The following is a 13060-nucleotide window of genomic DNA, read 5'->3' as shown; positions in this document are numbered from 1 at the left end:
TTTTTTTGTTTTTATTGTATATGTGTTTTGGGGCGTAAAAATCTGAAAATCGTCGCGCGCGGCGCTGGGCTGGCTGCCAGCGCAACTTCCGGGTGGGCCAATGGGTCAGGGGTCAACGCCCTCTTGCGCAATCTTGGATGTTTTCGGCGTATAGTACGACTTCTTAACTTACAAATACCGTGGTATACTGTCTCAGACGTTCTCGACATGCATTTTTACCGTGGGTACATGGTATGGGCTGCAGATGAAAATGTTGACCAGTCCAGGAACGCTAAATCTAACACATAAAATTCAACACAATCAACTATACAGAACAAACAACATAGAAAAATATACAATAAAAAGCCCGGAGGTATAAAATCTCAGATTTTACTTGTTTGCTTCTTCACTTATGGAAAAATTACCACTACCACATGCTCACTGTCCGGGCCACCATAGGTGCTGCTGTTCCAGTGATTGAAATAAAACAAAACCTTGTCTGTAAAAGGGTCAAAGCGTTATAAGCAACTTAATGAAATATTCAGACATGCATGATGCATGTGTTGAGCCTGTGTTAAAGTTCTAATTCAATAAAACCTCACACAGAATTTTCTCATGCCCTTTTCTCAAAAGTCAAAGGCAGCTAAAGCTGTAAATCTATACTTGGCTTTTAAACAAGAAATTTGCAGTCAGTGAGCAGTTTGAATTTTGGCATCAATCCAAATAGACAATTTGTTTGCAAAATATTTTCTCATTAGGAAAGGAATGCTGCAAGATGTCGCCTGGAAGTCTGAAGTTGACTCCAACCAAAGGTTTGTGATGAATTCACTTGTGATGAGTGATACATCCGGTCTGAAAAATTGATTTAGACAGGCAGACTGCCACTCAGGTTATTTGTAAAGCTCTTTGCAGCCATGTGGCTAAATTGCGAGTTTCATTACAATTGGTCATACTTCTTGATGTTACTATTGAACTGATAAAATAATAAGTACAAACTTAATATAGCTATATGCTTAGGTCAATATCTTGCCAAGGAAAGATCAAACATAATCCTCTCTAAACTGTACGTAATAAAATTTGACATTATACACTGGAGGAAGTACGGATAAAGTTTAACTCTCTCATTTATACACAGCTTCAAAAAATGTAGAAAGGACTGTATACATGCTAGGTACCAGCATTCTAGGTAAATTCTGTACCAGGTCCAGACAAGCCAGATCTGGGACAGTTTATTTTGTGTTCAGGTCAGCATGTGGGAGACCTACGGAGAGAGACGTCTGTACTGTGTATATACACATTGTACCTCAACTCCTCAAGTCAAGGATATAAATTTGCAAGCTGACTGACGTCAATCCATAAATTGTATCAGTATCATTCAGTGATCAATGTTTTAACTATGAGCACTTCAAGTTTAACTTTTCAAAATGTGACTGCGAAAAAGAAGAATCAAGATTCCAATTCTTTTAGACTCAAATGTTTGTTTGATTTTGCATACTAAAATTCTTATCAAACTTGACGTGCAGATTTGTTTAGCTTTGACTAGTTTGAGCTTCCTCTAACAGTCAGGATTATTTGAAGAGAACAGTTCTCACCCAGTACTTTTCGGACAACAAGTGGCCTCCCTATATATAGAATATTGCCACAGCAATCAAACCTGCTTTCTTTAATGATGTGCCACTTTGCCTTCCAATACTGTGACCTAGATACAGTGGATCATCAACAACCTGCTGCCCACAACTACCTTCTCCTTTTTGATGTGCCACTAGACCCCAGAAACCACCCCTCCTGTGCCATCACAAGACTGCCAGTTTTACATGTATTCCCAGGAGTATGAACAGAAACCACTATGTCTTAATTCACACTAATGGCCAGGTTGCCCAGGGCAGATCTGACAGTAAGATTAGGTCCTGGCCATCTGTACCCTGTCTGTCAGCTGCTTGTGTGTAAAGATGTAATCTCCAAGCAGATGCTTGGTGGGGTAATTGTGATATTCTATGGAAACACAGCTATCAGAGATGGCAGACTTCACCCTCTTACACATACTGCTTTTCCCCCCATCCAGCCCCAAGGTAAAAATGTATGGCAACACTGTATTACGTGTGTATTGGAAATAGCAGATACATGTATTGTAAATACACACACATACACAATACATACACAGGTAATTTAATCTATTCCCAATCCCAATAAAAATTCACTCCCAGGGCTCAAGTAATGATTTGCCAGAGAAGCCAGCCTTTCTGAGAAAGCACATGAGCCAGTTGGGCTGGTTCTGTCAGGCTAGCCTCATTTACAACAGCCTGCTAATTTTTGGCAGCTAAATTTTACCACATTTTTGCTTGTTTGAAATGAAAGTTTGTTTTCCTTTAAGCTTTCAACTTCAAGACACAGGTCCAAGCCACAATGTGCACACAGGTGTCACCCATTAAGTCAGGTGTGTGTGGAGTAGGAGAGCAGAGACATGATTAGTCTAAATACCAGGGTTGTTGTGTTTGAGTCTGCTCCAAAGTCTCTGATCACGTTTTACAAAATGCAGCAAAATGAGTTCTGAAGTAGCCTGTTTTGACATACTTCATGAAAGCGATCTGGAAGCCATAGGTTACTGTCTTGGGTCCAGACTTTGCCAGGGCTCTACTTGCAAAGACCCGCTTCTAAGAGGGCCTGCAAGGGGGGATAGAGATTACGAATTACGCAAAATTTTCGCCGCCTATTACGAATTACGTTAAAGTCTCAGAGCTGATTACGACTTTACGATTTGCGGCTAATGCCCAATTACGAATTACGTTGATTTTTGCGGAGGCTGCCTACGAATTATGAAGTCTAAGACGGCCTGATTACGCCTTACGAAAAAGGGCTTGCAGGCCCTCTTCTAAGGCTGACATGTCCCCCAAGGAAACTTTTCCCATCCCCAATCATTTCTTTTGGGGCATGTTAGCCCTTGAGCCAGAAGCTGGCCAGTGTGAGGCCTGGCAACACTCTGGCTTCCAGTTTACATGTGACTGGCTTCTCTGCATATCCAGGAGCTCTTCACAGTTTGCAGGTGTTGGTTCTGTATGTTGACGTCAGGGTTCAAGAACTCTGGAAAATGAAGGGGGGACACGCTGCTGTTGAGGTGGTGCTTGCCACATGTTTATACAAGAGTCAACTTACTTTCAGTAACAATGCTGATGATTTCTGCTCCCAACAGACTGTAGAGCTTTGGCTAAAACTGCTTATAAGTACAGTCATACCTGCCTGTAGTGACCCCTGAAGGGACTTGAAGAAAGGTCACATTAGACCGGTGGCCAGCATTAACATGTTTGGGTCGCAGAGAAAAGTAATCTAAGGCATTCCCAGAAAGTGGACTGGAGGCCTTTCTGCAGAGATGGTCAAGAGTACAAGCAAAAAACAAAGAGAATTTTTTGTATTGGAGATTGATGGTACAAAATTAGTGTATGTCCAAGTAAGACAGCACATGGGATTGTATCAAAAGGCAGTTACCTCTGTGCTCTCCTTGAGATTCAAATGAAAATAAATGCTTCCTGTGGATGGGTCAAATCTTGTTATCAATTAAAATAAACCTTTCGGAGGCACTGTCATCACACTTCTATAGTTTCCACTCATTCCTCAGACTTGTTTGTTATATTGAGGCAGGGTGTGAGAGCAGGTCCTTCAATGGGCTGAATCAGCAAACATGGTTTAGCACCAGCAATCTTGTGTACCCTGGCAGGAGATGCCAAGCTAAAGAGTTTGGTGACAAATTGCAGGTCTGTCTGCCAGTGGGGAATGGCAGCCATGCCCAGTGGAATGTTGTAAGCAGTCTTGAAGGGTCTCAGATCATTTGGTTAAACATGAGAAAGGGCATGAGCATGTAATATCCCCAAGAATTTGGCCAAACACACCGGGTCACCCCTATGTGTTGGGCGCAGGGATTTAAGAGGCTCCCACATACATGGGACTGAAGACTTAACATTCCCTGTAGTCCCCTCCAGTATAATTCAAGATGGGGGTTTGGGGATTCTAACCTATATATGACTTTCCACATCATTGTGAAAAAGCACATTGTAGCAGGACCACTAACTAACTGTGCTACAGAGATACTGACTGTCACTCCATGGATTGAGTCGTTCTGAAAAGCTTTTCTTGTCTGTGAGATGTTATTAGCTATCCTGTGAATTGATCACATGTACTTTAAACTTGAACTTATATTTTACCACATAACAGACTACTACTAATCTGATATAATAGCCCAAATTGAGTGGGGGCCATTTACATGTACATGTATAGTTGTACAAATTTATGTTTGAGCATTAAGGAAAGAAAATAATTATATTAAATCAAGACAGTTTTTATGGTTTTAAAAATCCATTAACCTTCAGCCTATAAAGATACATATACCTGTTTGGCCCCAAATTTGTTTCCATTATGGGGCTTGGCAGCAGGGAGAAGGTTTAAAATTGATGCATACATTAATAGATATACATTATGTAGCAGGTATTTCAGACTCTGTACTTAATTGTTTGATGATCTATAAAATTGCCTATTAACCTTGTAGACTATGTTTGCTTTAAATCACAGATTTTTATTCTCTTTCCCTAGACAAGCTTTCCCATTGACGAGGAGATAGACCCTGCAGGAGAGATGATTGTGCTGAAGACACACTTTACGCCATTCGTGCTTTCCTCCATGTCCAAGGACAAAAACCCGTTTGGCGTAAGTACCCTCTGCAGGGCTCAAAATACTGGGTGCACATGATGAACTTTTGTGCACCCAGTATCGGAGCTGTGCACCTGATTTTTGACTGGGTGCACCTACATTATTGTCTTCGTCAGAAGGACTATGAAATTGTCTCGCCGGAGTGTGGGGAACTGCGGATTTTGCGATATAACTCTGGAAGGCATGATTCGACGTCCATGATTTTTGGCAGGCAGATTACCGCTGTTAAGGCCGAAGTCAAGTACAAGTTTTGGCTTCGTGGGGGGTCCGTGCGTCACGTTAGTGCACCTTTTGTGTTTGTGGCTTGTTAGCAAGATAACTCAAGTATTTGTAAAATGTTGATTATAATTCTTGGTGTGGTGCTTACTATTGTCAGGACCAAGGTTAAGTTCGTTACTGAGCTTCGTGGGGGGTTTCGTTGTGACTACAGGGGGCATTTTGTTAATTTTTCTTGTGAGCAGGATAACTTTTGTATGTGTGGATGGAAGTTAATGAAATTTGATAGGCATATTACTGTCGTGGTCTCCAAGATTGAGTTCAAAGATGAGAGTCGTGGAGGTCGTTATGTCCCCGTAATAGGACCTTTTGTGTTTAGAAATCCCCCACCTACATCTGCTTGGAGACAGCCGACAGCTGGATATAGCGGGGAACCCCATAATGGGATGGGATCAAATGACGTTACATTGAGGGATTGTACTATAACTTCAGCAGGGGGAGGATAGGTTGGACATATGTCAGGTTATTTTCTACGGCCACACCAAGTAATTGCTATGGATGACGTCCACGGGAGACCTTAAATACTAATTACCTTAAATTTAAGGCAAGCGCGCAATACAAACACGAAGGGCCGAAAAACGAGATGCCTAGATTTGGAATATACTAACTGTAGAAGTACAAATGTTAGGACACAAAGAACACAAGAAACAAGTCTTCTATTTGTCATAAAGACAAATTAACAAAACAGCAGTAGTCACCCTGTTCTGATTCTTTCCTTTACAACATCTTCTCTTATTATATTTTGCGGCGCTGTCGTGACACTTTCAACACAGTAAGAATTTCTTGAACGTTTTTTTCCAGTAACAGTCCAAACTCAAATAACGTAGGGGGGGGGGGCTAACACGGGTGACGACGCATCTGTTTTATCTGCGGCAAACCGTTTCAGGGTGTTCTGTACCATAAAAATAGTACAGAGATTCTTTTGTTCTTTAGACCAAATTGATTATTAAAAAGATTGAAGAATACGCATGTTAATTTCTCTAGAACGATGTACCTCTGACGAAGACATGAGATCTCCGACCTCTAGTTATACATGTATTTGTATATTGATTTAGTCACCAAAAAGCCCATGTATTAAAAGATAGTCATCTATCTCTTAATAGACAGACCTACAGGAGGCCATGTCTACATTGTAACTCATACTAATGTTGCCCAATACATAGCCAGACTCATCCTTGTATTACTGTTCCAAACCCCATGCTAATCTCATTTGTGGCAACTACTAATGTCTTGACAATCTATTTTTTGCTGCCGAAATGGTCACAGGTGTTGAATTTTGTTCTCTGTTCCTGCCAGTTTTTGAGTAACAGTAACCTGAAGGGGCTGACATCGTGGACAGAGCCGGTACAGGAACTGGCATCCTTTGGGGCTGGCCACTTCACCCCCTTCCTGCCACCACCGGCGGCCTACGGTGTGCTGGGGGCAGCGTATGAGATCCTCCCCTCCCAACTCAGCACATTCTCAGGTGTTCACAGTTGCTGTACCTAACACCCCTACCTGTAAAACTGTGTAGATATAGGAATGGACCAGAACATCTGATGTACCTGTACCTGAAAAGTATAAAACACTAGTGGACACTATTTTTACACAAAAGATTTGTCAATTGCATCTCAAAGATGACAATTTTGACAATTTAGCACTTGGAAATCTTTTGATTAAAATGTGTAAACCTTCATACAACAAAAACAACAATTTCACTGAAAAAGACAATGTTTATTTATACGTAAATTAAAATGTTTTGTACATAGCTACAGTTAGTTTCTTCACTCTTGTGTTGAATGATGTTAACTTGTAAATGCCGTACAAACCTGATGGAGATACGGTATACTCACATTAGCAGGATCCTTACTTTGACCAGAAGACATAACTGTTTCTTCCTTTTGCAGGATCGCTGTCGAGTTATCGCTACTTCCCCCCTAAAGTGTCCGGCAAGGAAGTGATCCTCCACCGTCTGCTGGGCCTGTTCCACCCCAGGCCCTTCGTGTACATGCGCTTCGGTCCGCAGGGTGCCGTGGCAACTGTTAGGGCAGAGAACGAGCGCTGGGTGGACGTGGTGTTCAGGTCTCTCAGCAGTTTTTACTTGTTTGAACCTTCTTTTATCCATGAAGTATCCAAACTAGTGGTTTCTTTTCATTGAGGTCATAAAGGAAGAGATCAGGGTCAGACAAAATAGGATAAGGTACTGGCTACGTGGTTGAAGTGGGTGGGAGGTGTAGGTGACTGGTGGTGAACATTAGTTTTGAAGGTTCGTGGGTTGTTTGGGAGGGAGTTCCATCAATTTGCAGTACATTGTGTATGTGGAAAGAAATTGTTGCTGCAGAAGGACTTTGAGACTACTATTTGGAGACTGTAATGTTTTGAACCATAAGAGAACCTCTCAAACCTGCCTGACCAAGATGACCACATTTTTCTCATTGACACTAGAATCCTTCCTATATTGACCATCCATTCACACAGACCAGATTTCCTTGGTTCCTTGAGTAGTCTTCTTGTACTGTTTTGAATGTATTTGTAGAAGAGAGACAAACATTGTAGTGTTGTAGTGATACTGTCTAACTTGAGCAGCTTACCACCTACCTGGTATGTGTATATTCAGTTCAACAAACCGGTACCCATCCAACTAAAGCAGTTTTTGTCCATTTGTTAGGATCCATGCAGAGTTCCAGCTGAATGAGCCGCCGCTGTACCCCTTCTGGTTTACCCCTGCCCAGTTCACCGGTAACATCATCCTCACCAGGGACGCGTCACGTGTCAGACACTTTCACCTCTATGTACCTGCCAACAGGTCCCTCAATGTGGGTGAGTACTTTCTCACCAGTACCCAGAAATGTGCACAACACTGTAAAACTTTTCCATCTGTACAAACCTGCCAACAGGTCACTCAACATGGGTGAGTCACGTACATGTAGTGTTGTGAAAAGCAATCCCTGTAGTGCATAGTCCAGGCCTTAACATTGCCTCTGGACCAAGACATCATTAGTTCAAATCCCGGCTGTTTTTACTCATCTGACATGCATGCTTTGCAATATATTTGATGGATGAATGAAGAGAAGGAATTAATGAAATAATCAATGATTGATGGAAGAAAGGAGGTTAAGAAGTATGATTATGTTGCAGACATGGAGTGGATGCACGGTACCATGCAAGAGAACATGGAGGTGGACATCGGGTACATCCCGCAGCTTGCACTGACCTCCGTCGCCCCGTCCATGCCTGTCCTCATCTACCAGGAGGACGGCTCCTTCATCGACCAGCGCGAAGCCGAGTTGAGCGAGGAAAGTTTTGTTTATGTTTATTGTTTGTTTGTTGTCAAGCCTGTAATCAACAACCACTAAAGGAACTGGTTGGTGACTGGTAGGGGTTGCTCCAGACAAGAGGGTCTTAACTACGTCAAATTGGATTGGACTGTTTAATGTGGGTTGTGTCTAGGGGTGGTTGGCTTTTTTTAGCCTTTGTTTATTCATTATTAAAAACTATCAGGCTGCTTTTCATTAAACTTAGTGTTACATTTACACAACAGGAGAGGACCATTTTTATGGAGGAGGACCACAAAGACATCAAGTGGAACACAGAGATCAGCATGGAGGAAGCTATGAAGAGCCTGGAAGTCAAGATGTACCCATTTAAAACGGTACTTATAGTGTAAATTTGTTTATTTTTGTGGCAACTTGGCATGTCACAAAATGTCATGTAGCCCATATCCTTGATTGGCTGTTGTGCCTTGCTGGTAGTGACTAGTTGATGTTGAAGAGAAATATTTCTGTTTGTGTCCCCAGGTGCCTTACTACAACTTCACTGAAGCCTTCAGCCGAGCTGAGGCAGAAAACAAACTGGTCCATTCCATTCTGCTGTGGGGGGCACTGGATGACCAGTCCTGCTGAGGTATTGTGGAAAATGTTCCTTAAAATGTCATTACAAAAGTTCAGTTAAGACATGTGGGTCAGTTGAAAATTCTGCCAATCTTTTGAGTTGGAGAACCTTTTCATATTTCCACACTACACACGTATAACACTAACCTTGACCTGTGGTTGCCACCCCAGGATCGGGGCGGACACTCCGGGAGGGCCCCCTGGAGAGTTCGCCCATCCTGAAGATGCTGTCGGACCACTTCGTCAGCACCTGGGTGCTCGTCGCCGAGCTGGAGGACATCAAGACCAACTCCTCCATACCCAAACACAAGGAGCTGGCCACGCTGGCCCTGGATGCTTATGTGTAAGTCACTTATCAGTCTCATATTACTGTTGTTGTTGTAGGAAAATATGGAAACTGAAATCACACCAATTCAATTTTATGGTTCTTAGATTTTTGTAGGAAAGTTTCTACAAAATTATACACCAGGGTCTGCATAATTATGGAACTATACATTAGAGAGTTTCCATAATTATGCAGACCCTGGTGTAACCAGAGACTGGTATTTGGATAGTGTAATGATGTGAGATTATATGAGAACCTATAGTTTTAGAGTGAAAAGCTCTCCATGTTTTTCCAGTTCTGTGGTGTGTTTCTCAGTAGATGTTCTGACAACTTCCCATGTTTGCCTCAAACGCTCCCAGGTTTCCGGTAGAAATGATGGTGTCACTTCCAAACGGTACTGTTCTTCATCACCTCAATGCTAACCATCTCCTGGATATGAGCTCCAGTGAATCTTATGATGTGGCAAGCAACATGCTGCAGTGAGTATGGAGATAAAGTATAATGATATGGGAAATCTTATGATCATACTCTGGACGTATGATATTACTGACAGATGGTTAGTTCTGTAATAACCTCTTTAAAATCCTGTAACAAAAGAAGTGTGCAAGAAATGAGACAGAAATTTGTTCTGAAGGTGTGGGATTCAGTTGAAAATTTTGGTAAACCAATGTCCCTTTGTTCAAAGTGAGTTTAAGTCTACAATATTCCTGTTATCCTAGGGCTCACCAGGGCCAAATGGAGGTCCTGTGCCAAAAATAGCATATCCTGGAGAGCCATGAATCAGCAACTGACATCTGCATATGAATGATTGATATTGTAAGTTGTTACTTTATCTCTACTGTATCTTTATATGGACACTTCACTCCTGGCTCAACATTCCTTCTGTTCTTGTGCAGGTGGATGGACCCAGCCTCTGTCACATACAGCAAGTTCCTGAAGGAGGGAATGAAGAAGGCTGGGGTGCAGGAGGAATAAACAGATGGTAGCCAACGGACTGAGCCTTGCCATCAGGCCATGCCAATTAATTTTCTTGGTTCTAGGACATTTTAAAGTGAGGGTGATAAAACAATATAAAATGGAGGTCTGGGAGGAAAACTGTACTTGTATTCACTCCCTAAAACTGAATCAAGGTCCAGAATTTCCCCTCAGAGTCTGTGTTCATGCTGATATTCCAGTTCAGGAGTATTTTATTATCTAAGAACCAACAAAGTAAATTGTTGTGGCCTCTTCAACCACCATTAGTACTTCATTGATTCCACTGTTAAGTGTACATTAGATTCCAAGATATATTACGATTGGCTCATGAACCCCCTTTTTTGTTTTTTCATGTTGCAAGACACAACTTAAAAGAGGTAGTGGGACTATATTTATTATCTGCTGTGCAGGAGTGTGTCATTGATGATATCGTCTTTCCAAATCTGAGTACTTCTCAGAATTTCAGAATCTGCCAAGAATGTTTATGCTGAACTAAGGACATATCAGGAAAGTGTGAAGGGAGACCGAAAGACATTTTATTTTGGTAATATTTATGCAGTATTACTTGTGCCTTCCACAGTACTTGTCAATATTGATCATTTTATACAATAAGTTTGTTTTCCAACATCCTGTAGGTATTTACTGCTAGCTGTGCCTATTCTAAAGCCTTGTATAAGCCTTACAGTACCAGGTGCATTCACTAGAGGGCCCTGTTGATATGTGACTGGTGTGTTTAGGCTTGTGCATTGTAAACTATGACCCTGTACATTGTTGGACACCAGCTATGTCTCGGATGATGGCACTGCCGGAAAGTGTTGCCGACACTGGGCAGAGTCGGATGGATGGAGGTGTAGTGGTGTCTGCTGTACAGGTCTTCTTCCTCTTCTTAATACCATGCAGGAAAGTGACAACCATTTGGGCATTTACTGGCAGATTTTATCACTTGTATGTTAAACATTCGGTATATTAGTAGTAGTTAGTTGGTTATCACATCCACAAGTCAAGGCCTTTCTCATATCTTGACTTGGGTTAGTGCTTGGAACACCATAAAAAGTTGACAGCTTCTCAGCCTTGTAACTCAAGAATGTTACATCATTTGTTGATTAATATCATGAAAGTTCATCTGTGTTGGTAGTTACATGTTTAAAGTTAAAACTTTTGATCCAACACAAAAATTCTCTCACCTAGAGCTTTCAACCAGTCACTCTGGTCTTCCTCAGTAGACTGACCCAGTGAAGCTTGTCACGTGGCTTCTTTGAAGTGTGACGTCAACACTGGGTCAAAGGTATCTGGTAGACGATGTCGGCCCCCGTCGCGGTTCAATGTAGGGTGATGGGCCCTGATGTAAATGGCTTCCTTCACCCCTCTCAAGAAATAGTCAGAGGTGTCTCAACACATTCACATAGAGTCACCCGGACACCATGTCTCACTTGACACTGTAAGGATTTTAGACACTGAACAAGACTATTTCTTGAGAGGGGTGAAGGAAGCCATTTACATCAGGGCCCATCACCCTACATTGAACCGCGACGGGGGCCGACATCGTCTACCAGATACCTTTGACCCAGTGTTGACGTCACACTTCAAAGAAGCCACGTGACAAGCTTCACTGGGTCAGTCTACTGAGGAAGACCAGAGTGACTGGTTGAAAGCTCTAGGTGAGAGAATTTTTGTGTTGGATCAAAAGTTTTAACTTTAAACATTTGTTGATTAAGTTTTTACACTCCTTCATCATTTACCATTGAAAATATTGGTGCCATTTTGGGAACACACTACATGTAATCCTAGATACAGAAATGCTTTAAGGATAATTTAACAAGACTTGAAAACTTAGATAGTTGAAAGGATCAGAGTAGAGGGGTGCAGTAGATAACCAAGACAACTCAATTAGGAAATTTTGATCAATGATGTATTTTTACCATTTGTATATAAATGCTGGTAGTTAAAGTACTTTATAGAAGAATTAGCTCAGATATAATGTAAAAGATGCTTGATATGTGACTGGTGATTTTGTAATTTTTGGAGATATAGGTAACATATTTTAGCTGCTTGTGTGAAAAAAAAGGACAATGGACATTCTTTGTAAAGCTTGGAGCTGAATTGAAAAAAAATGTGAATAAATTTGAATATAAACGGTTAGCCAAAAGTCATTTTGTGTCACTGTGGCAAAGGTATACCAGCAATCAAGAAATTGCATATCCTCTGAAGTTATTGGGCCACTAGGTATATGCACCGTAGTAAAAAATTTCAATCTTTATTTAACCTTGAGCTTCTCATTGATACACAAAGGTTCAAACACATGACATCCGGCTAGAATAAATTTTAGAAAATACAAACCTTTACAGCAAGAATGAAATTTACGAGGATGAAAAATTTCACTTCTGATTGGACACGTTATACGTCACTTACGTCACCTCTCGTAGCCGCTTGCAGCCACTAATTACGTGACTGCACTGCACGTTATGCCTTGTAGTAGACGAGGTACCCGTGGTGAAACTCCGGGAGAAGTTATGGGAAAAATTCCGTAGAGTCGCCGAACAGAAGAATCATGAAACTCTTGCAAGAAAGTTTAACCTAACCGTCTTGAGTCATTTCCGCGTCCATTTCTCTCTCCTCGTCTTTCGCTTTCCACCGACCACCGCCAGATCTTCCCGCATTAGATTGAAAAGATGGAAAATACAAGTACACGCTCGCAGATAGCAGTATATTGGGTACTTCTGACAGGCCGAATGTTCAGGTGGGTTTTGAGAACACGTGAAGCGAGACCCGACCAAGGGCCTACTACAGCCTCACTAGCAGTAGTTAAAACTTTGATCACATGCTTGTACCCGCTTTACACTCCTCCTTGTTTGCTTACCGCCGCACCTAGTTTCGATAACGTCATTTGGTAAGGTTATCCGTCACTGCATTGTTTTCGTCGGTGTGTTGTTTGTTGTTTGTG

The 13060-nt window shown here is 41.7% G+C and overlaps 1 protein-coding gene across 1 annotated transcript; it reads left to right on the top strand.

The window, feature by feature from the left end:
• The first annotated feature begins 4561 nt into the window (after window positions 1–4561).
• Window positions 4562–11213, top strand: LOC109483819 (selenoprotein N-like). The gene is made up of 10 exons (XM_019786965.1): window positions 4562–4671; window positions 6247–6415; window positions 6837–7011; window positions 7598–7749; window positions 8068–8225; window positions 8471–8581; window positions 8727–8832; window positions 8991–9162; window positions 9504–9623; window positions 10041–11213. Exons 1-10 carry the CDS (start codon window positions 4600–4602, stop codon window positions 10117–10119), a joined length of 1314 nt encoding a protein of 437 aa, XP_019642524.1. The 5' UTR covers window positions 4562–4599; the 3' UTR covers window positions 10120–11213.
• Window positions 11214–13060: the final 1847 nt, after the last annotated feature.

The sequence above is a fragment of the Branchiostoma belcheri genome, unplaced genomic scaffold (assembly GCF_001625305.1).
Source record: "Branchiostoma belcheri isolate BF01 breed outbred unplaced genomic scaffold, Haploidv18h27 scaffold66, whole genome shotgun sequence".
Taxonomy (NCBI): domain Eukaryota; kingdom Metazoa; phylum Chordata; class Leptocardii; order Amphioxiformes; family Branchiostomatidae; genus Branchiostoma; species Branchiostoma belcheri.
The sequence above is the reverse complement of the archived record's forward strand: the minus strand, read 5'-3'. Positions and strand labels throughout refer to the sequence as shown.